The sequence below is a fragment of the Spermophilus citellus genome (genome assembly GCF_964194105.1).
Source record: "Spermophilus citellus genome assembly, chromosome: 7".
Lineage (NCBI taxonomy): Eukaryota > Metazoa > Chordata > Mammalia > Rodentia > Sciuridae > Spermophilus > Spermophilus citellus.
The window spans coordinates 39183726-39211296 of record NC_138188.1 but is presented as its reverse complement, the minus strand read 5'-3'; the positions used below and the strand labels follow the sequence as shown (position 1 = coordinate 39211296).

General features: G+C 35.2%; 1 protein-coding gene across 2 annotated transcripts in view; it reads left to right on the top strand.

The window, feature by feature from the left end:
- Window positions 1-27229, top strand: part of XRN1 (5'-3' exoribonuclease 1) — a 128569-nt gene extending 101340 nt beyond the window's left edge. For both annotated transcript variants that reach the window (XM_081301676.1, XM_081301677.1), the window contains 8 exons: window positions 1620-1681; window positions 3626-3748; window positions 4453-4612; window positions 6546-6727; window positions 8975-9088; window positions 9183-9285; window positions 12799-12956; window positions 23556-27229. In XM_081301676.1, the coding sequence (XP_081157802.1) occupies window positions 1620-1681; window positions 3626-3748; window positions 4453-4612; window positions 6546-6727; window positions 8975-9088; window positions 9183-9285; window positions 12799-12956; window positions 23556-23861 (1208 nt within the window). In that variant the 3' untranslated portion in view covers window positions 23862-27229. The remainder of the gene's footprint in view (window positions 1-1619; window positions 1682-3625; window positions 3749-4452; window positions 4613-6545; window positions 6728-8974; window positions 9089-9182; window positions 9286-12798; window positions 12957-23555) is intronic.
- The last annotated feature ends 342 nt before the right edge of the window (window positions 27230-27571 follow it).

Sequence of the window (27571 nt, the reverse complement as noted above, 5' to 3'; positions counted from 1 at the left end):
AGTGTTACTTTAAATGTTTGATACAATTCATCTGGACATGGACTTACTAATAATACCCTTTCTCAAAATTACATTTTAAGAAAGGACTGAGGGTGTAGCTCACTGGTAAGAGTACCCCTAGTTTCAGTCCCAGTACTGCAATCAATCAAGTAAATAAATAAGTAAATATCTTAATTGGCTTTGTTTGCCACTGTAGAATTGAGCAACACCTCATTGCTTAGAGTAAGTGTTCCCATGGCCTGAGCAGAAGTTGGTTTTATAGATGGGAAAAAGCTAAAGAAAGTAGAAACAAAGACTAAAAAGTGGACTGATCATTTTAAGATACTTTCCTTATGTAGTAGACATGGAGACAGAACAATGGAAAAGTAACTGGCTAACATCAAGGAACTTTGTTCTCATGCCTGTTGAAACTGGCCTATTGTGAAAATTTAGTTGTTCTTTCTCCTGAGTTCTCAGAAGGCAAGTTAACAACTCAACTTTGGTTTGACTTTTAGTCAAATTGATTCCATTTTGATTTTTAGTCTGACCTTTTAGGGTCTAGTGCAGGATCTTGGCCCAAAACAATGGCCTTCTGTAAGTTTTATTTAACATTCCTTAATATCTGGAACCAGTAAGCCTCCCAATCTGTGCTGAGGAGTTCTCTGTATTTGGTGGGTCATGACTTCAGTACTTAGCCAAGGCATTGCCCTTCCTGTCTCTCTCACTCTCCTTTCCCTCCTGTCATCTCTTGTCCTCCCCCTTTCCCTCTCCCTGCTTCTTTCCTCCATCTCTCTTTCCTCCTTATTTCCCTTCCTTCCCTTCTTATTTTCTCTTTTCTCCCCACCTGCCTTTGCCCCTCCCCAGATTGGCTTTATAAACAGCCAGTGATAAGAAAGTGGTATAAATATGTTACGGCACATCTATATAATCCAGTATATTCAAAATTATAGAATAGTATGTATTGATTACAAATTATGCTTTTCTTGCCTCTTGTCCTCATCTCCTTCATCTTTACATACTTTTGTTTGTTAAATCATATAATCTTTCAAATTTTAATTTTCCTACCACCTCTCCAACTTTCCCTTAACAGGAATATTAAAATAGCTAATTTGTCTCTTATTCTTCTTCTGTCTAGCTAATAGGCTAATTTTAATCTTACTAAAACACAATTCTGATCACATTACTACCTCCTCAAAACTTTTCTGATTGCTTACCCTACAAATTTTAATTGCAGATATGGCTCTAACCTGCTGCTTTTAGTTCCATTCAGCTCTGTTATACTCCTTACCTACCAGTGGAACTGGTTTGTTTAGAGTTCTGTAACACACTCCTTGCTTTCTGCTCTTCTTCCACTATTCCTTCTGCCTGGAATACTGAGATTCCTATGCTCCCTTTGGAAATCTACCATCCTTAAAGGTTTAATTCAGATGCCACTTTCCTTTTCCCTTATTATTATCTGCAAATATCTCTTCTATCCTTCCCTAGATTATAAAATCCTTTAAATCAGTCTTAATTTCTCTGAATTTAAAGTAAATTCTCTGAATTATGAACAGTTCCTTGCTATGATAAATGTTTGGTAAATTTAATTGTTGCTCAGTGAGCTCTTTCATTTACCACAATTTCTGTTTTCTTGTCTCTAGTTAAAGAAGAGTGTAAGAGTCCTAAAACTGAGTGTAGGTCACAAAAAACATCCAATAAGCAGGTAAGCTTCCTAAAGTCAAATTTCTTTATGCAGTTGATAACCCTATGGCATCTGCCTAAATTTTGTGACTTTTTCAACCAAATCTACAGGGTGTATGGCAGGAAGATTGTTGAAATATAGGTTAATGGTCACTTGAATGGAAGGTTGAACAGTTGGAATGCAGAATTTGGAACTAGGGAACCTGAAATCCTGATTTTTCCATGTAGTAGTTGGGTGGCCTTGAGGAGTTTTTACCTCACAACCTCAATTTCTTCATTTTAAAAATGAAGATAAAAATATTGATCATTTATAGGCTCTCTCAATATATATAATCTATATATACATACATAGATCTATATGTATATGTATAAAACATGTGGAAATATATATTTGTGTATGCATTGATAGTATATGGAAGGAACAACATATAAAACTTAGCAGGGTATAAATTTTGTGGAATTAGATTGGTGTGGGGGAAACTGAGATCATTTGTTTTATGTTATATATTCCCTGGCATTTGATAAAAAGCATGTATACATTTTATAATCAAAGAATTTGACATGTATGTATATGATATTTACACTCTGCGTGCACATTATATTTTAATACATATTTTCAAAAACTTGATCTCAGCCTGGGGATATAGGTCAGTTGTAGAATACTTCCTTAGCATATGCAAGACTTTGGGTCTGATACCCAGCACCGCAAAAAGCAAAAACAAAAAACTTTTATAAGCTGGTAATCTATTAAATTTATTTTAAAAATCCTAGAAAGTTTGACAAGTATCATATTTTCAGTAACTAGAATCCATTAACATGTAGATACCAGTAAATAGTTTACTTTTCTGACTTTTAATGTCTTTTTATTTCAAAACTCTTTTGCTGTGATATCCTTCTATTAAAAAATACTGAAAAAATTTTGTACGATAGGGAAGCCTATGGACTTTTGGTAAAACCATTATTATTCTCTGAATAATATTTTAATGCTAAAATAAAACACAAGATTTGAATGAAAATCACTATTCTAAAATACAATTAAAATCACTGCTATCATAGTTTTCTTGGTCAATTTGGATTGCTATAACAAAAATAACCATAGACTTGGTGGCTTAAAAAAACAAACATTTATTTTCCTCATAGTTCTGGAGGCTGGGAAGTCCAAGATGAAAGCATTGGCAGAATGATGTTTTTAATGCTTAAAAGGTTTGAAAGAAAAACCTGCAATTTTGAAATACAATTAGGATCTAGTGAGGGCTTTTTTCCTGGCTTGCAAATAATCCCTCTTCTTAAATTCTAATATGGTAGAAAGAAAGAGCTCTGTTCTCTTTGTCATCTTATAAGAAACACTAATCTCTTTATGGGGGCTCTACACTTATGACCTTATCTAAACCTAACCTCCTGAAGGCCCCACATCCTAATACTCATTGGGAGTTAGAGTTTCAACATAGCAATTTGAGGAGGATGCAAACATGCCATCCATATAAGTGGTTTATGGCCTATGTTCATGATTGAAAGAAATGCTAAATCTCATTTAGATATTAATGAAGAGAAATCATTTTTTTCCCATCCAAGTTTACAGGCCTCTTTTTTCCTTATAATATGAAAAAGAAAGCAGCACATAAAAATTTGTAGCCATTCTAAATGAATATTAATAAGTAGCAAATAAAATTTATTTGCACAGAAAGTTCATTCTTACTTTTTTATAGACTTTTGGAGGGCCTACCAAATGTAATATTAAGCTATTGAAAAGAAATGAAAGTCCAGAAGTCTCAAGAAAGCAAAAGGTTATGACTGGTTATCCAAATGCTATTGATAAGGTAAAAGATATTTAGTTTCTCTTCCCAAAGTTTAACACCTGGGAAGATGATTGAGTGAAATTTTAATTACCAGTTTTGAGCATAAAACTCATAGCTTTTGCTGTATCCTTCTACTTTCATCTTCATCCACATATATTTGTTCTTCTTAGCTTAACTCTGGAATTGAGAACTTTTTGGCGTCATTGAATATATCCAAAGAAAACGAAGCACAGTCATCCCATCATGGAGAACCTTCAAATGAAGAGCATTTGTCACCACAATCATTTGCTATGGTTTGTATGCTATAGTTTTTTGTACTATGGTAATTTCTCTACTACTAGCCATGTATACATACCCCACGTGGCTCTTCAAATACTTTTCCCTCATGTAGGTTGCTGTAGTGCATCTGTATTAGTATCCTGTGAGGAAAAACAGGCTGCCTTGGACAATTTAGCCATCTTTCTCTTTTTTCCTGTTAGAAAAAAGTTCCTGATTTTCAAACATTGCTTCTAAGTGGCTAGGCTAAGATTAAGCAGAACAATAAATATTGTTTCTATACCTGGAATCTAATTTCTTTTCAGCTCTCCACTATTGCTTTGCCTTGCTCTCTATATAAATGTAGTTAGCATATTAATTTGGGGGATACATGGAGGATTGGGGATTAAACCCAGAAGTGGTATTTACCAATAAACTACATCTCCAGTCCTTTTCAATTTATATTTTGAGACAGGATCTTGCTAAGTTGCTCAGACTAGCCTTGAACTTGTGATTCTCCTGCCTTAGCCTCTAAAGGTTAACAGTGGAACTCTTCAAAAGAAAGATCAAGGACTGGAGATATATCTCTGTGGTAGAGGGCTTGCCTACCATGCACCAGGCTCTGGGTTTGAGCCCTAATATTGAAAAAACAAAATCTAAAAGAAAGATAAACTGTATGAACCTAATGTTAACTCTCCTCTTTCCATCCCCACCATCTCCATATGAATGATTCTCAAAAAAGAAGGGAACACGAATGCTTAAAGAAATTCTAAAAATTGATGGTTCTGACACAATGGACCGTAAGAATGAAATGAAAAAGTTTGGTAATGAAGCCACTGTTTCCTCTAATAAAAGAGATGAATATGGACTGTCCTCACAACCTAAACAAAATAAGAAATTAGGTAAGTAAACTGAGTACTACTACTAATAATCAATATCATTCCCAGAAAGTCAGTTCATTTATTTCTTTTTATCATTTGTTTTTTTAAAAAATAAAACTAGTTTTCTTAAGAGTATAATTTTTACTTGTGTCATTTATCTAAAAATGTAATTGTGTAACCAAAACTATACAATCCCTAAGTCTTCTTATGATGACTTAAATTGTACTATTACAGTTTCTCATTCTATAGATGCCTAAACCTTGAAAGGTTTTTCACATTCTGGCTTTTTTCCTCAATAATTTAAAAGTGTCTATGTAATTTAAATACATTATTTAACTTTTCTAAAACTCCTTTTTCCTTTTTATAAGTGATAACATATTGCAAATAATTAGTATAATAATTACATAACATATATAAGGCAATAAAGACTTGACACATTACAGGTGCCAATAATTGGTATTAGAATTATGTTAAAATAATTTGACCAGTATAAAAATAGGAAAAAAAACATTAAATGAATTTAAAATTATTAATGGAGGTAGACTATGAAGAGTGATTATCTTAAAATCTCTGAAACCCGTAGCATAATGTGTGGTATATAGCTGCATTTCAATAAATAATCATCGTTGTCCCTACTCTCTGTGTCCTTTAAACATGAGTATTTTATCTATGTAATTATCTTCCAAAGGCTACCAGGAAGAATGACTTAACACAAAAGTTTCCCAGAAAAATAAAAAAATATTTTTGAATAATCAATTCTGGATTTATTTTTTTAATATTTATTTTTCAGTTTTAGGTGGACACAATATCTTTGTTTTATTTTTATGTGGTGCTAAGGATTGAATCCAGTGCCTCAGGTGTGGTAGGAAGTGCTCCACCACTTGAGCCACAACCCCAGCCCTAATTCTGGATTTATTAAAGATCAAAATCTAAAACAAAAGCAAAGCCTAGCTCTGTGTTTACTCCAGTGAATATTGATTAAAATTTTCTAAAGCTACTAGAAAACTAGTAATTATCAAGTGATGATATGTTCCTGAAATACAGCAAAATAAAATTTTAAAATAAAATTGAGTAAAAATAGTCCCAATGTCCAAAATAAGTAAATTTTACTAATTTCAATATAGTGAAATTGGACCCAAGAATCTAATAGTTCAGAATCCAGCCAGTGTTACAGAAGTAACTGGCTCTGTGACTTTGGGGAAGCCCTGTAATATCTTTTTATATTCTGTAGTAGAAAACTAGATTAATTCTTTACCAAGGTATTAGTGAAGAATATGAATGTTCAAAATGTTTTAGTCATCTATATAAAAACATAATTAAAAGATTTAATTTCAAAAACCTTGTAAGAAGAATCATTTTTGAAGCAACAAAAACATTCTTCCAGTCAGGTGCAGTGATATACTCCCATAATCCTAGCAACTCTGGAGACTGAGGCATAAGAAACAGTCTTGGCAATTTATTGAGACTCTGTCTCAAAAGATAAAAAGGACAAGGGTATAGCCCCTGAGTTCAAATCCCTGTACCACACAAAAAAAAATTTAAATTCTTGTTCTATGTATCTCGGAATATATGGTAAAATTACAAGAATTAGATCGAAGGCAAAGCCTTAAAACTTAAGCATTAATTGTAGATCTGCTTACAAAAGTCATTTGCTTTGATTTTTACCGGTAACCATACCATATAGTCATTAGTTGCTCAAGATTTTAATTTGGAGAAATTAACTACTTATTTTTAAATTTTTATCTTAATGACTTATCATTAATCAATTATAATCTAAAAACTTTTTATTAAAGTTTCAATAATTTTAAGCAATACTAAATAGTTTATATTTGCTTCTTAGGAGATTCATTTCTTTAAATATGTAGCATTTTCCTATATGATCTACAATAAATACAGTAATTGCATAATTTGAGGTATTTTATTAATATATTTGTCCATTTTGTATTTTTGGTAGCATCTTATATGAACAAGCCTCACAGTGCTAATGAGTACCATAATGTTCCATCTGTGGACAATGTGTGTTGGCCTGTTCCTGGCCAGATCCCTCCTGTGCCCACTCCGGTAACTGAACTTTCTCGAATTTGCTCCCTTATTGGAATGCCACAACCAGATTTCTCCTTTCTGAGAACACCTCAGGTATAGTATTCCATCTGTATAAATTCTTAAACACAGTAAATAAATTGTCTGAAAATCTTTGGCTAGAAAAAAAGGTAATGGAACTTTTAAAATTTAAAATATGAACAGCAAATTTCTGGTTCTCACTCTGGTTATTCCATTTTTACATAACTAGAACCCAAACAGAAGTTTACAGAAAGGAACCTGGGCAGCAAGTGTCCTATGAAATTCTTTGGACTGATAGAACTTGGTAGAGATCTTGGTCTATTGCAACAATTTTCAAACTTTTTAGTCTCTGAAACTCCCTTTTTTTTTTTTAAGGAACCCAAAGCATTTTTGTTGGAGTAAGTTACATTTATATTTATCATATTAGAAATTAAAACAGCCAGGCACAATAGCGCATGTCTATAATCCCAGCGGCTCAGGAGGCTAATGCAGGAGGATCACGAATTCAAAAGCCAGCCTCAGCATATGCTGTAAAGAATTTAAGAGTCTTGAACAGATATTTGTACAACTACATCCATAACAGCTTTATTCACAATAGCTAAAATGTGGAAGTGTTCGAGGGATGAATGAATAAACAAAATGTAGTATATCCAAACAATGGGATATTCTTTCTTAAGGTGGGGGGCGATTGCTGGGGATTGAACTTGGAGGTACTCGGCCACTGAGCCACAAGCCCAGCCCTATTTTGTATTTTATTTAGAGATAGGGTCTCACCAAGTTGCTTAGTGCCTCGCTTTTGCTGAGGCTGGCTTTCGATCCTCCTGCCTCCGCCTTCCCAGACCCTGGCATTACAGGCATGTGCCACTTTTTTTTTTTTGAGAGAGAGAGAGAGAGAGAGAGAATTTTTTAATATTTATTTTTTTAGTTTTCAGAGGACACAATATCTTTGTTTGTATGTGGTGCTGAGGAGCGAACCCGGGCTGCACGCATGCCAGGCGAGCGCACTATCGCTTGAGCCACATCCCCAGCCCCACAATGAGATATTCTTTAGCCTTAAAAATGAAGGAAATTCTGACATATACTACAACATGGATGAACTTTTGAGGACATTAACCTAAAGGAAATAAGCCAGTTACAAAAAGACAGACAGTATATGATTCTATCTGTATGAGATACTTAAACAGTGGTTAACACCAGTTGGATAGAGGCGGAAATATGGAGTTAAAATAGGATAGGGTAGAGAATTTCAGCATTACAAAATGAAGAGCTGTGGAGATGGGCAGTGGTGATATATAGCATAACATTATTAATATATTTAATACCACTGAATCATATACTTAAAAATGGTTAAGATAGTAAATATTATGTTGTATTATCTTACCACAATAAAAAAAAAAAGTTATAGAAGGAAAAACAAAGAATTAAACCAATAATATAAAAATTAATACCTTTTGAAAAAAATAAAAAGACTTCTTCTGGGTACAGATTGGACTCGGGGCCTTTTACATCTTAGATAAGCTTTCAACTGCCAAGTTTCATATCCAGACCCTGAAAGAAATAGAATTTAAAAAATAAATCTTTGTAAATCAAAAACTTGAAGTATAGCTGGGCGTGGTGGTGCATACCTGTTATCCCAGCAACTCAGGAGGCTGAGGCAGAAGGATCAAAATATAAAATTAGAACCCCTGAGTCTTTTAACTTTGGGCAGTGAATTCATATCAGCAAACCGTCAGCTAATTAAAAGATAGTTTTAAAGCATGTTTCAGCAAAAATTTCCTATAAAGACACAATAAATATATAAGTCCTTGTGGGTCTGAGGGCCACTGTCACAACTTCCCAATTCTTCAGTTTTAGTGTGAAAGTAATCATATGCACCAATATTTTTAATGCAACCATGTTTCAGCAAAAGTTTATTTCATAATTTCTAATTCTCAACATACGAAAAAGGTTTTGATGGCTTTTGTTTGCATCACAATACTTGACCCTTGTGCCATCTTAGTTTGTTGTTGTTTCTTCCTGTCTTGCTGAGTTGCCCAGACTGGTCTCCATTCCTAGGCTCATGCCATCCTCCTACCTTATCCTAGGCTCATCCTACCATACATGGCCCAGAGAATATTTGCTTTGAAACATTAAAAGATAAAGCAACAGTTATAAAATTTTTGCCTGGAAACTCAGCACTTAAACTAATAGTCCTTTTTTGAATTCCTTATTCTCTTTTACAGGTTGTTGTATGAAATTATCCCACTTATTTAGACTAAGCTTTGGGAGAGGAGTTAGACTTCTTAACATAGTTTCATCAACATCTGTATTCTCTTTTTTTAGACAATGACAGTTTGCCAAGTAAAATTATCTAATGGCTTACTGGTACACGGGCCACAGTGCCACTCTGAAAATGAAGCCAAGGAGAAAGCTGCACTTTTTGCTTTACAACAGTTGGTAAGAACTGTCCATGACTTCTCTACTGAATTTTTAATTAGTTTCCATACAAACATTTTGTTTTACTGTCTTATAACTTTTAAATATTTCACAGGGCTCTTTAGGAGTGAATTTTTCTTTGCCTCCACCAATATTTCCAAATTATCCTCCCGCTGTACCAGCTGGAACCATACCTCCAGTCTTTCCCCAACCTACTGGTAAGATATTTTGCTTCTGTAAGTCTTTACCTCTGAATTGTTGTTTTTACTAAGTTCTTTTAAGAAGCTTTTTTTTTTAATTAAAAAAAATATACTAAGATGTCTAGGAATAAAGAAGAATAGATGCAAAAATTCTCAATAAAATTCTGGCAAATTAAATACAAAAACATATTAAAAAGATTAAAGTACACCACAATAAAGAGGGTTCATCCCAGGGGTGCAAGCTTGGTTCAACATATGGTAATCAGTAAATGTAATTCATCATGTCAATAGACTTAAAGACATGATCATCTCAATAAATACTGAAAAAGCATTTGACAAAATATAGCACCCATTCATGCTCAAAACACTAGAAAAACTAGGGATATTAGAAACATACCTCAACATTGTAAAAGATATATACACTAAACCAAAGGCCAATATCATTGTAAACGGAGAAAAATTGAACAACAAATATATGAAAAAATAAATGTTGGTGAGGATGTAGGGGAAAAGATACACTTATACTTTGCTGGTGGGACTAAAAATTAGTGCAGCCACTCTAGAAAGCAGTACAGAGAGTCCTCAGAAACATTTGACCCAATTATTCCACTCTTCAGTTTATACACAAAAGACTTAAAATCAGCATACTGTAATGACATGGCAACATCAATATTTATAGCAGCTCAGCTGACAATAGCTAAGCTCTGGAACCAACCTAGGTACCCTTCAGCAGATGAATGGTTAAAGAAAATGTGCTACATACACAATGGATTATTACTCAGCCTTAAAGAAGAACAACATTATGGCATTTTCTGGTACATGGAGAGAACTAGAGAATATTATGGTAAGTGAAAAAAGCCAATCCCAAAGAACCAAAAGCCAGATTTTTTTCTTTGATATGTGGGTTCTAATTCACAATGGGGGGCAGGCACCTAGGGAAGATAAGACCCCATTATCTTCTATTTCTCTACATAACTAAAGTAAATCTAGTGCAAAAGTAAAGGCATTTTCAGACATATAAATTTATTTTATTTCCTATGTACCCTTTCTTAAGAAGTTACTGGAGCTAAGCACAGTGGTACACACTGTAATCCCAGTGACTCAGGAGGCTGAGGCAGAAGGATCACAAGTTTGAGACCAGCCTGCACAATTTAGCAAGACCTTTCTCACTAGGAATGTAGCTCAATATTAGAGCACCCTAGTACCAGAAAAATAAAAATGAAAAAGTTACTGGATTACCTGTTTTAGCAAACAAAGCAATAATTTTAGAAAGAAGAAAACCATGAGACCAAAAGAAAAAGTTGCAGATCTATAGATCTGATATACTCAAGTAAAGGATGTAAGGATGCCGGCTGCTTAACAAGTCTAGAAAGTAACTACTTCCAACTGGGAAGCAGAAGGAAGTCTTGGCAAGTAAGGCAGATTATCTGCTAGCCAGGCAACATTTGAAAAAACATTAAAAAATAGATACAAAAAAGACTAAGCAGCTTTTAAAAGATAATTTCCAACCAGAATATAAAGTTTTACAAGAAAAGAAACATAATCAGACAATCGTGCTTTGCAGTGACAAAATTTAAACAATTATGTATCATAAACACTTTATTAAGCAAATATATACATATATTAGGAGGACAGGGCAAGTAGTGAGGGGTAATGCAAAAGAACTGAATTTTGATCTATATAGCCAGTCAATAGTTCTAAAAATGCTTAAAATTGATAAATTACTCATTAGGAGCATAAGCAGTATTGAGCAGTATGGAAATGAACATCTAAACTTAATTAAACCTGGAATAGAACATGTGGCTATTGTTTTATGTTGAAAACTTATGTGAAGTACAGTGTATATGTAATACATTGATCTTTGTTAAAAAGTACTTCTCTAAGGTCATAATTACTAAGTAGCAGAATTGTTATTCCAAGTACAAGTTTGACTGTTTTCAAAGCCCATGGTTTTGTTACTATACTACACAGATATTCCTTTGACTGTATAAACAATGTTTTCATCAAGGCTCAGTGTACTAATGTCACTGTTAATTCATCGAATTAATTTTGACTGATTCTTCACTTTTAAAAATGAATCCAGTAGCCGGGTGGTGGTGCTTGCCTGTCATTGCAGCAACTCTGGAGGCTGAGGCAGAAGAATCACAAGTTTGAGGCCAGCCTGAGCAACTTAATAAGACCCTGTCTCAAAATAAAAGTAAAAGGGCTGAGAATGTGGCTCAGTGATAGAGTGACTCTGAGTTCAATCCCCAGTACTGCTCAAAAACAAAACAAACAAAAAAAGTAAATAAAAAATATAGAGAAAAATACATTTATATCAGTGATTTGTTGGAGAAATTATGAAGCAAAACTTTGCATAAGGTTAACATTGTTTTTTTTTTTTTTTGTGTGTGTGTGTGTGTGTGTGTGTGCTTGGAATTGAATCCATGGCCTCATACATGCTAGGCAAACACTTTAGCACTGAGCTGTTTTCCCAACCATTTTTTAAAATTTTCTTTACCATCTGGCAACACAAACCTACAATCTCAGTTACTTAGAAGGCTAAGGTAAGAGAATCAAAAGTTCAAGACCATCCTTAGGAACTTATCAAAATTTTTAAAAAAAAATTTTTTAAAGGGTTGAGGATGTAGCTGGGCAGTAAAATGCCCAGTATTGCATGCATAAATTAATTAATTAATTAATTAATTAATAAAAAATTCTCTGCATCTAGTACTTGTGTATGTATAATTCACAACACTGATATATACTGCAATTTTTCTCTGCTGAGGGGAAATATTTTTCTCAAGTATCTGCATTTTAATTAAAATATAAGTGCTTTGTTATCTCTCTGAGAAGAAGGTTTGAACATATTTCATATCTTCTTCAGTAGCAATGTGCTGTTGTCTTGTCACTGGTAAATGCGGTAGTTCCCATATGTTGCACTGGTGCTATCTGCATACAGATCACCTGAGGAGCTTGTTAGCAATACAGATTCCTGAGCCTTCCAAGTCTGACTGAGTAGGTCCAAGTTGGTAAGTCTGCCCAGGAGTCTATTTCACAAGCTCCCCAAGTAGCTCACACAGATAAATCAGGTTTCAGAATCTTTGATATAATGTGTTGCTAATAAGAAGCCAAAGCAAAAAATCCTTGAAATACAAACATTAGAAGAAAGAAAAGCAAGATTCTACATACCATATGAAAGAGATCAGATTTTAGGATTTTAGGATTTGAACTTTTTGGGGTTTTGTTGTAATCTGGGAGCACTATGGAAGCAATTTAGCATTGAGGGCAGGCAAGATTTATTTAAAACATAACTCCAGGTATTCCTACAGCTCCTGTCAGCATATGGTACTATTGGTCTTTGCAGTCCAGATACATTCATTTATTTAGACAGTTCGCAGTCCTAAGAAGAGATCCTGAGGTTGAATGATGTAAACAACATTAATTAGGTGTAAGCCTTTTGCTAAGGAGTGGGGGAGTTTAGAAGCAAGATGTCTTAAATTTCAGGGCTTTAATTTTACTAAGAGAAAGATTTTCTGTGATTTTTAACAGCTAATATGATGCCTTCACCTCATCTCTTTGGCTCAATGCCATGGGGACCACCAGTGCCAGTTCCTGGGAAGCCCTTCCATCATACATCACATTCTGGGACCATACCCATGGCTGGAGGAATGCCAGGTGGAGTGCACAATCAGTTCATACCTCTGCAGGTGAGGCCTAGAAAGAGAATTATTGTTTTAAATGTTCAAAGAATGTCAATAAAAATTCATTTATTTGTTTTACTTATTCATTGCCATCTAGAAATCCAGCTCTAGGGATTGTGGGTATAGTTCAGAAGTAGAGCACTTGCCTAGCATTATGCAGGGGTCCCTGGGTTTAATCCCCAGCACTAGAAAAAAAAAAAAGAGAGAGAGAGAGAGAAAGAGGATTCAAGATGGCCGATTAGAGGAAGACTGTATTTCCAGTTGCTCGTGGCTCATGATTCAAGTACTGCTTCTCAGCAAGGTGGGTGAAAGAGGGAGTTCACTAAAATTCAATAATGGATGGGCTGAGTCTTTTAGAGACTTAGAAATTCGGGTGCAGTGAGCAAAGCCCAAGAAGAGTACATTGGAGCCAAGCCACTTTCAGCAGCAGTGCCAGTTCACCTCAGAGGGAAGGGGTGCACAAACAGAGAAACACAATTGACAGATTTGGCACAGAAAACTTATAGAACAGAAAAGCAATATAAACTTAGCTGAACTAGTGACTGACTGCACAGCTTGAAAAAAGCTGGCTGTTAACTGGCGAGCAGAGAGCAGAAGCGGAGCCATCTTGAGGCTGGCCATGCTGTAGCCAGGAGATCACAGCATACACTGCCATACTGTCCCTGCAAGTGCCTACCATGTGGCCTATGGTGTACCTAGCAAAAAAAGTTAGTTGTTGGACACAGTACCTTTATTTTATTATGTGAAACAAACACAAAGGAGATTGTGCCCAGGGTGATTCAAGTCAAGGATATGGAGGGGAGTGCAGTTCCCTTTCCCTTTGAGTCTGGCAGCTCACATGACCAGCTGCAGAGGGCTGGGAAATTGGAATAGTTGGTGTGATTATACTTGGGAACTGAGACTGAGAAAGCTGTATTCATGGACAGTGGAGTGTATGAGGCTTGTGGAGGGTTGGCTCCCCCACCCTACAAGTAGAATTCTCAGGAGGCTTCTGAGATCTGGACTCCCAACAGAGATTGCATTTGCCCAGTCCTAGAGGTGTGTTGAATAAATCTCTCCAGAACAGATACCACCCAACAAAGTCCCAAAGGCTTGATAAGTCACAGCCACTGGAACTTCCCTCTTAGAACTCTGCAGCAGCCCCATCTGGGAATGCGTACCTGCTCTGTCTGAACAGAGCTCCAGTTAAGAGTACTTCTTATAATGGTGAGAAGGGAAGTTGAGAACTATTTCAACCAACTTCAATTTAGGCCTTTGTAGCTAGCAGCTCTGTGAACAAAGCAAAAAGAAGAAGGGGTTAACAACCCCTAGCCCTTGCTCTAAGGGGTACAAAGCTCAGGAAGAAACATGAAGTGAGGCATATACATTGATCATCCTCATCAACAGTTTTGACCACCTTAGTGGAGGTGATTCCTTTATTTTTCATTAAGAATTTTTTTCCTTTGCCTGATTCTCTGGGGAAAGGGGGATTCCTTGATAGACTCTCCCATCCGCTTTCCCTGGTATAGTGCTGTCAGCCTGGCTGCCTCCCTTGACCCTGTCTTCTAAGCAATCAATTGTTTTTGTTGTTGTTGTTGTTTGTTTGTTTGTTTGTTTTTGGGGGGTTTTTTGCTATGTATCATACTGCCTTTTGTAGGATGGGTGAGAAGCCTCTCGGGTCAGCACATCCCTCTTCCCTAACAATTTCTGTTCTTGACTTGAAAATTGATCTGCAGGGACCTCCCCAACCCAGACATTGGAGAGGGTGAAAGTTGCTAGACAAATGGGTTGGTAAGTCTGCCCAGGAGTGGTGACACAAGAGGATGTAACTGTCTGTAAATTAAGGAGAGGAGGGGCAAAGTCCTGACTGGAGAGGTGTGGGTTGGGTCCTCTGCCTCTCATTGCATCTCTGACTCTGGAGCTCAGCCCCCTCCTTTTTCCTCAGTGGTAACAAGATATCAGTAAATTTACTTTTTCCATGTTCTTGCTATGCTGATTGGTTTGTGGATATATATATGAATATTTGCTTATTTTGTCTCATTTTTAGCATTTTTGTGATTATTTTTCTTTGTCTTATCTCTCAGAAGGGAATTTTGTTTATTTTCATTCTGTTTTGTTTTGTTAGTTGTTGGACACAGTACCTGTATTTTATTTATTTATTTTTATGTGGTGCTGAGGATCAAACCCAGCACCTTGCACATACTAGGTGAACACTCTACTGCTGAGCCACAACCCCAGCCCCTTCATTCTGTTTTTATTTGTTTTTATTTCTTTCTCTTCTCTTCACTAATAGCTAAATTCTCTTATTCTCTTTTCACTTTTGCTGCTTTTTTTTTCCTCCTTCTTCTCAATAGCCATCACTTGCTACATCTCCTGCTTTCTCTCTGTTCACACTTTGACAATTCTAAACCTTTTTTTTTGCAGGGGGGGCAGGTACTGGGTATTGAACTCAGAGGTACTTAACCCATGAGCCACATCCCCAGCCATTCATATTTTTTATTCTGAGACAGGGTCTCCCTTAGGGCCTCACTCAGTTGCTGAAGCTAGCCTTGAACTTGTAATTCTCCTGCCTCATTCGCTGGAATTATAGGTACCATCCTATTACATCTCTTTTCTCTTAAATAACTGCATTTTTACCATCTCTGGATCTATTTGGCTAATGCCTCTACCATTCATATTGTTACAGTTGTTAATACTATGTATGGCATAATTGACAACTGCTATTTAATGCCAGATCTAGTTCACAGCTACTTATCATTTTTGCTCTTGGCAATTGCTGACCCCACCATTCTTGTTTTTGTGATAATTAGTGTTATAAATGTCATAGTAGGAACTAGGTATTTTAGTGTTATATATTGTTTGCTTCTGTTGTTGATGTTGGTGTTTCCCCTTCTCTGTGAGGTGCTGTGATCTAAAAGTTCACAGGGTACAGACTCTGCTGCTGAGATATCCAGCCAAGAGAACAGTGTACCTTGCTCAGACTTAAATAATACTTTGATACAAAGAAGAGACAAAAAATCCAAATGAACAACCAGGCCCCAAGTAAGAATGGCTACTGGAGGCCTTCAGGACCACCCATGGACAGCTATTCCTATAGCAAAAACACTGAGAATTAACAAAAAGATTGTGGACACCACACCTATGAGGGATCTCAATCTAGATCACTGCCATACTCCTTTAGAATAAAGAGTTATTAAGTGAAAAAGAGCTGTCACAAGAAGATATACCTACATGCTGTGCTGTATATATTACAATTGCCAGACCCATAAAAAGGATCCCAGTCAAAGCTTTGAGACTTACAGGGAAAGTGGAATCCTCGAGCTCTGACAGAATATACACTCTGTCAAAATACACTAAATCACCAAAGAACTAGCAGGGAAACTATACTACAAATCCTGCTTGAAAATATATTGGGGAAAAAAAAAATCACTTATCCCAGACCTACTCTGGCAATAAAAGGCTGTTCTGTAAAAAATGTCCACATGTAAATGGAAAAAAAATCTTTCCCAATTATGCATAAAACCTAATCCATGAATACAAGAAATGTGAAAAAATAAAGTAACACAATGCCTTCTAAAGTTTATGATTCACCAGCAACTGACTCCAAAGATATTGAAATGGATAAAATACCAGATAAAGAATTCAAAAGAATGGTGATCAATGAATTCCAAAAGAACAAAGAAAAACAATTGAATGAATTAAGGAGGTCAGTACAGAAGAGGAATGAGAAATTCAGTAAGGAGATAAAGTTATTGAAGAATAACCAAACAAATCTAGAAAATAAAAAACAGAATAAATAAATTAAAAAGTTTAGTTGAAAGTCTCTCTAATAGAGTAGACCACACTAAAGATAGAATTTCAGAGTTTAGAGATGAAGTAACCAGCCTAGAACAGACATATTAAAGAAAAGAAGTAACCATGATCAGAATATAATAGACCTCTTAGACAACATTAAGAGACCAGATTTAAGAATCATTGGAATTAGAGAGGATTGTAAGATGCATGCTAATGGAATGAATAACCTCTTCAGGGAAATAATAAAAGTTTCCAAACCTTGAGAACGAGATGGACATCCAGATATAAGAGATATTCAGAACCCTAAATAGACAAAATCAAAAAAGAAACTCTTGCCAGGCACAGTGGCCCACACCTGTAATTCCAGCAGTTTAGGAGGCTGAGACAGGAGGGTTGCGAATTCAAACCCAACCTCAGCAATTTAGTGAGGTGCTAAGCAATTCAGTGAGACCCTGTCTCTAAATAAAATACCAAATAGGGTTGAGGATATGGCCCAGTGGTTGAGTGCCCCTGAGTTTTTCTACAAAAAAATAAATTAAAAAAAGAAAGAAACTCTTCACAACGCATTATAATTTAAATGCCTAACATACATAACCAGAATATAATTTTTTAAACCTTAAGATAAAAACATCAAGTTATATTTAGAGGCAAGCCAATCAATCAGAATTACTCTGATTTCTTAGCACAAACTCTAAACTCCAGGAAGGTTTGGAATAATGTGTTCTAGGCCCTGAGAGAAAATAACTCAACCAAGATTACTTTATCTAACAAAGTTACCCTTCAAAATCAAAGGAAAAATAAAAACCTTCCAAGATAAGAAGGCACTAAAAGAATACATTACTACTAAGCCAGCACTACAGGAAATACTTAACTACCATATACTGAAGAACTCAAGAACAAACCCTAAAGCTTACAAGTGGGCAGATTTTATTTGAAGAATAGCTAAGCAAATGAGAAATAGAGTCAAATTAGAAAAAAAGTGGCAGGAATAAAAATCTCTATAATAACATAGGGTGTAAATGGGCTAAACTCTCCAATTAAAACACACAGGCTAGCAGAATACATTTTAAAACAAGATCCACAACCAGGTATAGTGGTACATACCTATAATTCCAATGACTTGGAAGACTCAGGTGGGAGGATCTCAAGTTTGAGGCCAGCCTGGGTAACTTAGGCCCTAAGGAACAATAAGACACTGTCTCAAAATAAAAAAGAACTGGGTAGGTAGCTCAGTGGTAAAGCATCCCTGGGTTCAAACCTCAGTACAAAGAAAATTTAAAAAGGAAATGCAGGGCTGGGGATGTGGCTCAAGCGGTAGCGCGTTGGCCTGGCATGCGTGCGGCCCGGGTTCGATCCTCAGCACCACATACCAACAAAGATATTGTGTCCGCCCAGAACTAAAAAATAAATATTAAAAAATTCTCTCTCTCACTCTCTCTCTCTCTCCCCCCTCTCTCACTCTCTCTTTAAAAAAAAAAAAAAAAAAAGGAAATGCACACACACATGAAAAAAAAAAAAACAAGACCCAACTATATGTTGTTTTCAAAAGACTTACCTTATAGACAAAGATAGCCACAGGCTGAAATTGAAATGAGGAAATTTGGTATAGCATGCAAATGGAGCCCTGAAACACGCAGGAATAGCTATTCTCATATCTGACAAAGCAGACTTCAAGCTAAAAATAATCAGAAGAGACAAAGAAGGTCACTTCATACTGGCAAAGGGAACAATCCAACAAGAAGATACAACAGTAAATATTTATTCCCCAAACATCGGTGTTCCTAAGTACATAAAACAGACACTACTTGTCTGGGACCCTAGTGTAATAATATTGGGTAATTTCAACACATTTCTCTCATGAGTAGATAGAATGTCCAGACAAAATATCAGTAAAGACCCTTCAGATCTAAAATATATTATAAATCAAATGGAATTAACGGAAATGTATAGAATGTTCCATACAACATCATTTACTTTCTTCTCAGCTGCTTATAGAACTTTCTTCAAAATAGGCCATATTTTAGGCCACAAAACAAATCTCAGCAAATACAAGAAGAACAGTACAATTCTTTGAATCTTATCTGATCAAAATGAAATAAAATTAGGACTCAACACCAAAAACAAAACTACAGAAATTGTATAAACTCATGAAGACTGAACAATATAATTTTGAATGATGAACGGATACTAGAAGAAATTAAGATAAATTTTTAAATTCTTAGAATCAAACAAGAATAGTGATATAACATACCAGAACCTCTGGGACACTATGAGAGTAGTTCTAAAAGGAAAGTTTATATCCATTAGTGCCTACAAAGGATCAGTGAAAACAAAGAGTCAATTATTTTAAAAGATATACAGGATGAATAAAACCTTTAGCCAAATAAACCAAAAGAAAAAGATAAGACCCAAATTCATAACATTAGAGATGCAAAAGGAAAAAAAATCATCACATACATCACAGAAATCCAGAGGATCATTAGGGATTATTTTGAAAAATTATATCCCAATAAATTAGAAAATCTAGAAGAATTGGATATATTCCTAGATACATATTCTCTGCCAAATTGAGTGAAGAGGACAAGAGAAAACCCAAATAAATCAGGAACAAGCAATGAGATAGAAACAGTCATTAAAAGAATTTCAACAAAGAAAAGCCCAGGACTAGCTGGATTTTTAGCTAAATTCTATCAGACCTTATTATGGTTTAGATTTTAGGTGTCCTGTGAAAGCTCATATGTGACACAATGCAAGAAAATTCAGAAATGAATTGACTGAGTTTATGAGGGGCCAAATCTCATCAGTGCATTAATCCATTCAGGGATTAACTAAGCACGAAATATAGACAGGTAGGATGTGGCTGGAGGAGATAGGTCATGGAGCGGGGGGCGGGGGGGGGTGCTTTTGGGGTTTATATTTCGTCCCTGGTGAGCAGAATGCTCAACATCCCTCGCCAATCCCATCACTTGCTGTTTTCCTCCTCCACACCCTTCTGCATGGTGCTCTGCCTTACCTTAGGCCCAGAACAACAGAATCATGTGAACTGAGACCTCTGAAACTGTGAGCACCAAATAATCTTTTCCTCCTCTAAAATTGTTCTTGTCAGGTCTTTTGATCACAGCAGTAAAAAAGGTGACTAAAATAGACCTTTTATATATATATATATTTAGTTGTGGTTGACACAATACCTTTATTTACTTACTTATTTTTTATATGGTGCTGAGGATCTAACCCAGGGCCTCGAACATGCTAGGTGAGCACTCTACCGCTGAGCCACAACCCCAGCCCCTAAAATAGACCTTTAAAGAACTAATGCCAATGCTCCACAGTGTATTCCATGAAATAGAAAAGGGTGGAATACTTCTAAATTCATTCTGTGAAAAACCAGTATCACCCTGATAACAAAACCAGATAACAACACAAGAAGGACCAATATTCCTGATGAATCTAAATGCAAAACTCCTTAATAAAATATTAGCAAATCACATTCAACAACATATTAAGATTGCATTGTGACAGGGTGGTTTTATTTCAGTATTGCAAGGATGATTTAATATATGTTAATTGATAAATGTAATTCACCACATAAATAGAACTAACAACAGAAATCACATAGTCATCCTAATAAATGCAGAGAAAACCTTTGACAAGATTTAGCACACATTTATGATAAAAACTGAAGAAACTAGGGATAAGGAACTAACCTTAAAATCATAATTCTAGCCATTTCCAAGAGAAGGAAATTTCTAAAAGAAGGAAATAAAAGAGATGAAAATAGGAAAAGAAAGAGTCAAATTATTACTATTTACATATGACATAGTACATTTAAAAGATTCAAAAAGCTCCACCAGAAGTCTGCTAAAGCTAATCAGCAAAGTAGCAGGTTACAAAACCAACATACAAAAATCAGTAGCTTTCTCACATACCAGTTATGAACTTGCTGAGAAAGAAATCAAGAAAACTATACCATTCATAATAACCTCAAAAAAAAAAATCCTAGGATTGAATCTAACCAAGAAAGTAAAAGACATCTACAATGAAAACCATACAATACTGAAGAAGACTCAAGAAGATGGAAAGACCGCCTATGTTCATGGATCAGCAGAATTAATATTGTTAGAAATGGCCATGTTACCAAAAGCAATATACAGATTCAGTTTAATCCCCATCAAAATACCAGTGATATTATTCACAGAACTGGAAAAATAATCCTAAAATTCATTTGGAATAAATAAAAGACCCAGAATGGTCATAGAAATTCTAAGAACCCCCCCCACCTAAAAAAAAAAAAAACAAAAACAAAAACTCAAACTGGAGGCATCACAATACCTGACTTCAACTTATATTAAAGAGTTACAAAAACTTACATGATACTGGCATAAAACAAGACAGACTATTGGAACAAAATAAAAGACACAGAGACAAACCCACACTTTTACAGTTGTCTGATACTTGACAAAGGTACCAAAAACAAACATTGAAGAAAAGACAGCCTTTGTAACAAATGGTGTTGGGAAAACTGGTTATGTAGAAGAATGAGACTAGATCCTCATCTCTCAACCTGCAGAAAAGTCAACTTAAAATGAATCAAAGACCTAGGAATTAGACCAGAAACTACGAAACTTCTAGAAGAAAATGTAGGATTAGCACTCCAATATTACAGGCTCAGGAATTAATACCAATAATTAATAAATGGAATGGCATCACATTGAAAAGCTTCTGTACTACAAAGGAAACAACAATTTAAAAAAAGTATGTGATGAGGGAACTTACAGAATAGAATAAAAAAAAGAATTCAAAATAACAATAAAAAAATCTAATTAACAAATAGACAAATGAACTTGACAGTTCTCAAAAGAAGAAATACAAATGACCAATAAATATATGAAAAAAAATGTTCAGCATCTTCAGCAATTGAGGAAATGCAAATCAAAACTACACTGAGATTTCATCTCACTTCAGATAGAATAGCAGCTATTAAGAATACAAATAGGGCTGGGGATGTGGCTCATTGGTAGAGCACTCGCCTAGTATGTGTGAGGCCCTGGATTTGATCCTCAGCACCACATAAAAATAAATAAAGGTATTGTGTCCAACAACAACTAAAAAATAAATTTTTTTTAAAAAAAGAATACAAAAAAAAAATAAAAAGAATACAAACAAGCCAGGCATAGTGGCACACACCTGTAATCCCAGTGGCTTGGAAGACTGAGAGGAAAATTAAGAATTCAAAGCCAGCCTCAGCAACTTCAAGGCACTAAGCAACTCAATGAGAACTTGTCTCTAAATAAAATACAGAATAGAGCTGGGGACATGGCTCAATGGTTGAGTACCCCTGAATTCAATTCCCAGTATCAAAAAAAAAAAAAAAAAGAATACAAACAATAATAAATGCTGTAGAGGATGTGGAGAAAAAAGAGCACTTTTACACTTTGTATGATTATAAATTCATATAACCACTATAGAAATCAGTATTGAAGTTCCTTAAAAATCACCACATGATCCAGCTATACCACTTCTTTTTATTTATTCTAAAGAATACTATGGTGATACATGCATACCCATGTTCTTTTTATTTATTCTAAAGCATACTATGGTGATACATGCATACCCATGTTTATAGCAGCACAATTCACAATGACCAATCCATGAAATCACCTAGCTGTCCATCAGTGAATTAACAAGTAAGAAAAATATGGTATGTATAAACAGTGGCATTTTATTCATCCATAAAAATAATTAAATTATGTCATTTGCCAGAAAATGGAAAGAACTTAATATTATGTTAAGTAAAACAAACCAAACTCAGAAAGCCAAGGGTCTGGGCTGGGGATGTGGCTCAAGCGGCATCACCTGGCATGCGTGCGGCCCGGGTTCGATCCTCAGCACCACATACCAACAAAGATGTTGTGTCCGCCGAGAACTAAAAAATAAATATTAAAAATTCTCTCTCTCTCTCTCTCTCTCTCTCTCTCTCTCACTCTCTCTCCTCTCTCACTCTCTCTTTAAAGAAAAAAAAAAGAAAGCGAAGGGTCATATGTGGAAGCTAGAGAGGAAAAAGGAAACAGAAGGAGGGGTTGTTATCTGAAAAGCAAAGGGAACTCAGCAGAGTTCAGGAAGGGGACCAGTGTGGGAGAAAAAGGGGAAATACTGGGGAATGATATTGGCCAAATTATTGTTTCCTCTTGTGCATGTACAAATATGTAACAATGAATCCCACCATTATGTATAATTATGATGCACCAATAAAAAATAGGGGAAAATTTTTTAAAAATTAAGGAGACATCCACATTTTTTTTTTCAGAAGAAAAAGAAAAGAAATTTAGTACTGGTCTAGGATCTGAAAATGTAATGATGCATCTGACCTGGTCCCTGCTCAGTTTGTGTTCTAAAAATAGTAATGATTATAGCAAGTAATAATACAGTATTCTAATACAAAGTGATTGAAAATAAGAAATATAACTTTTTAAAATTTTAGCTATGGAAGATGTTTTAATATTTTCTTGCAACTGAGTTTTTCAAATTATTAAAGTCTGGGGCTGGGGTTGTGGCTCAGTAGCAGAGCACTTGCCACGCACATGTGAGGCACTGGGTTCGATCCTCAGGACCACATGAAGATAAATAAACAAAATAAATATATTGTGCCCATGTATAACTAAAAAAATTTAAAAGTATATATAAAAAATTATTAAAGTCTGATTTGGAAATTATAAGTAGATGTCACAAATCAGCAGTGATTGACAAATATTAGCAGCATGGTTTATAATATTTCTTGAATAGTTTTTTTTTTTCTCCTACACTACTGGTTAATAATGCTTTTATTCCTTAAAGGTTACCAAAAAAAGAGTTGCAAACAAAAAGAACTTTGAGAATAAGGAGGCCCAGAGTTCTTCTCAAGCCACTCCACTTCAGACTAGCAAGCCCAGCTCTTCTGATGACACCAGAGTGATTCCACAGGAAAGCTCATCAGGCCCTTTAAAGTCCCCTCAGCTTGCTCAACCTGCATCTTCTTTTCAAGTTGAAACTGCCTCCCAAGGCCACAATACATCTCATCAGAAGTCAACACCAAGCTCTTCTTCTAGAAGAAAATCAAGAAAACTGGCTGTCAATTTTGGCATTTCTAAACCTTCTGAATAAATTTGGTACTTGGGAATTAAAATAATTTCTTTTATTTCCATCACCCTTTTATAAATCCATATCTCATAAATGTACTATTTTAAAATAATATGTTTGAATATTTTTAATTTTTAAGTCGTCAGGCACTTTTCATGCCATTTAAAAGACTATATATCAAATTGTGCACTTTAAATATGTGCAGTTTGTTGTACGTCAATTATACCTCAATAAAGTTGTAAAAAGAAAAAATACTAAATTAAACCTTTTGTTAAAATGAATTTCAGTGGGCTAAGCATTAAAATTTACCACTCTAACCATTGGCCTCATTAGAAGCTTCCTTGAACTATGAAGTAGACATCATATTAGCAATAATAGTAAACGTCTTTTACACTATCATTGAGGGATAATTAAATGAAGCATGAAAATTGGGCCTAAAATATAATTTTCTGGATGTGGATTTTATTTCTCTTTTTAATGATGTAACAAAATTATCAAGAGAATGGTTCTTACTTATGTGTATTGTATTTATGTGCTCTTATCTCTGAGGGTCCTTTAGACCTGCTGTGAAGTAATCACACTGGTTGTGGTGCTGCCAGTTTTGCTTTATTCTAAATTTTGTACCAAAGCAACTATAGAGTACTAATCAGAATATTTCATCCATCTGCTTAGAACTATAAATAGCAATTTAAATTTGAGTAATTATAATTTTTTAGATTATTCAAGAACCAGCATTAGTAATTTCTAATAAAATTGTTTCTAAATCCACAGGGTACAATGATTACAAATTACTCTTCTAATAGAACAAAGTACAAAAATATTAATCATGTTGTTAAATTGTGTTGTTCTTTCCTATAGCTTTTTATTTGCTTACTTAACATGTATGAGAGCTCATTGTTGTTCCTGGAACTGATGGAATTCTAACTTTCAACTCCAAGGTGCGCTGTGGTACAGACACCGTTGGCAGTTTGTGATGTATGCTCTTTACTCATTCCAGTTCTACCCTTGAGCTGTATGCTCAGCTGGTCAGTGACACTGGCATTCTGTCTTTGCATGTCACGTGTGGATGTGTGTTGTTCAAACCATTGAAATGATTTAGAATTTATGAAAATTTCTCAGTGGTACCAGGGCCTGGGTTTGTATCTTCCTATACACACACACACACACACACACACACACACACACACACACATATATATATATATATATATTTATCTTTTAGTTTTTGTGATATGCTTATATTTTTAAGGAAGAAAGTTATCGTACTTTTTTAAAAGTGGGAGCCACAGTCTTTATACAGAGCTGCTTATTATCATATCTGATTTCATTTAGCTCATTGAAAACTCTGCCATGAGTGTCAAAGTCGTGTGTTTTTTTAAAATGCTGATATTGAACTAAATGAATTCCTTTTTTCTAATGGCTGATTTCAGAGTGTCTCTAAATGTTAGCCAGATATTTGTATATTAGTAGTGCCTTTAGTATAGAGATAAATGGTCTGTATCTGTCATGTATTATGGTCATATGAGTTTCTATCATTCTTCTCTGTCATTTTCCTAGGCTCCGATGTTTGTCCACAGTTCCCATCATTTCCTTGTCTCTATCTGTAATGGGTGTTAAGTGATGAGGCTCAAGGAGTTCTCAATGTTTATCTTTATGGGGGGCCTCAAAAATTCTCTCTTTGCTTTAAAATGAGACATTTATTATGGGGGTACAAGGGAAAAGTTATATTGTGACAATAATGTTAGGTTAACCTCTTTCTACTTTTAAGTGTAATATTTGTCACCTCACCAAACTGTACAAACTCCAGCATTCAAGAACTGCCTCACTCATCACTCCTGTGTAGCAGTTCTATCAACAGTACTTGGCCTACATCTGTATGAAACACAGAGGAGGGAGCACAGACCATCTGAAAACTCCCAAGAGAAATTTTAGTAAACATAGTGCCATTGAACCCCAGGGGGCACTTATGCCATGTTTGAGTCCAGCAAGCTCATTATGAATAATCAGTAAAAGTACTTTTTTAAACATATTTTTCTAACAGTCAAGACTGAAGAGAAATGGGAGAGAGCTCTATAATGGCTGGACAGTGGTCAGGCATTCTCTATCCTTTTTCCCTTGTACACCTATTCCAGTGAAAGATGTGGCAGAGTCCGTCTTTATAGCATGATGGTCGTTAGACATCAATGGACAGGATCCATTGATAGTCATGTCTGGTGGGGTCTAGTGCATCTGAAAAACGACTAGACTTTGAGAAACAAGATTTTGCTCTTTTGGATGGGATGGACCAAAATCACTCCCAAATTAAATGCTCATTAAACTATTGGACTTTTTGTGGAAATGGTGGACTATGTAGGGCACAGAAGGGACAGACTCCTCAGATTACTTCATGTTTCCACATAACTAGAGGATTTTAATCTATTTAAATCTTTTCTCTCTTCACTGAAATATTATTTCTAAATGTCCTTGTTTAACAATTCTTTTTTTAGCAAGTTAAGTGAATACTGAAGGTTGATTCTTCAGTCTCACTCCTCCTGTAAACAATTTCTTGCATCACCTAGTCGTTACCTTGTTTTCATACTTTGACAGATAAAGTGTATTAATTGATTTAATATCATGTATATTTAAGCCTTTAATGTCCAAGATTCAGTTGCATGAAAAATTATATTTACCTGTATTAAATCTTAGTTTCTAATTGAGATTTTGCTTGCTTTTTAAACAGGTAAGTAGGGAAGATTAAGAGATTTTTTTTCCCCTATTGATGGAAGGGATAAAGAACCATCGATGCAAGTTTTTTTTATTTTATTTGCTGTGATCAGGTGTTCACTCTGGTTTTAGACCAATCTGCATTCTTAGTTTTAAGGGGAAGAGGCAGTCAGAAGGAAACTGTAGATAGACATCCATCAGTGTGTTTTCTAGCTCAAGGAATTGGGGTCAAGTTATGGGGTATTTATCATCTATTTATATTAACAAACCATTAATTTTTTATACTGGTCATCTGATTTTTACCTTCCATGAGATGGATAGAGGTGTGCAGATCTCCACTGAAGTTAGTTCTTTCATGCTTCTTCCCACTATTCAAACCATCTTTTTAAAAGTAACCAGGCTTCTTAGATTTCAAGGGGGGCTCTGTTTCTTTGTACTATCTTGGTTCCAAGTTGTATTTTTACTGTAGGAGATTATTAATTAATTAGAGAGAATAATTACTGTGAAAGACATTCTCTGTCTTTAAAAAGAAATCAACCACAGAAGTTCATTGTTCTTTTTGTACAGATAGCAAATAATACCTTGTATACATACATTCTCTAAGCTTTGTCAGTGAAGCAGTCATTTCTGCAGGCACTCCCTTTGATCGTCAGAATAAAGCTTAAAATTCTAAAAGTGCATATTTTTCACACTGACTTAATTCATAATTTCATCACTGTCCTCCTCCTACCAGGAAGCAGTAGGAAATGGTTGGAACAGACCAGGTTTCCAGCAACAGGACAGATCACACAGACAGGCCCCAAGTTTCAGTGCTAGCTCACTGAGTTAACAGACATCAGATCCTTCTTTTAAAAAGAGGGGGATAAAATGTAGAAAATAGTTCTGGTAGTCAAGAATGTCAGCAATCCACAGCTGCTTTTGTATTTGTGTGTCTCTGTGTGTGTGTGTGTGTGTGTCCGTGTCCGTGTCCCTGTGAACCAATAATAATGCCTTGCTCAATCAATGCATTCAGCCATCTCAAGTGCAATTTG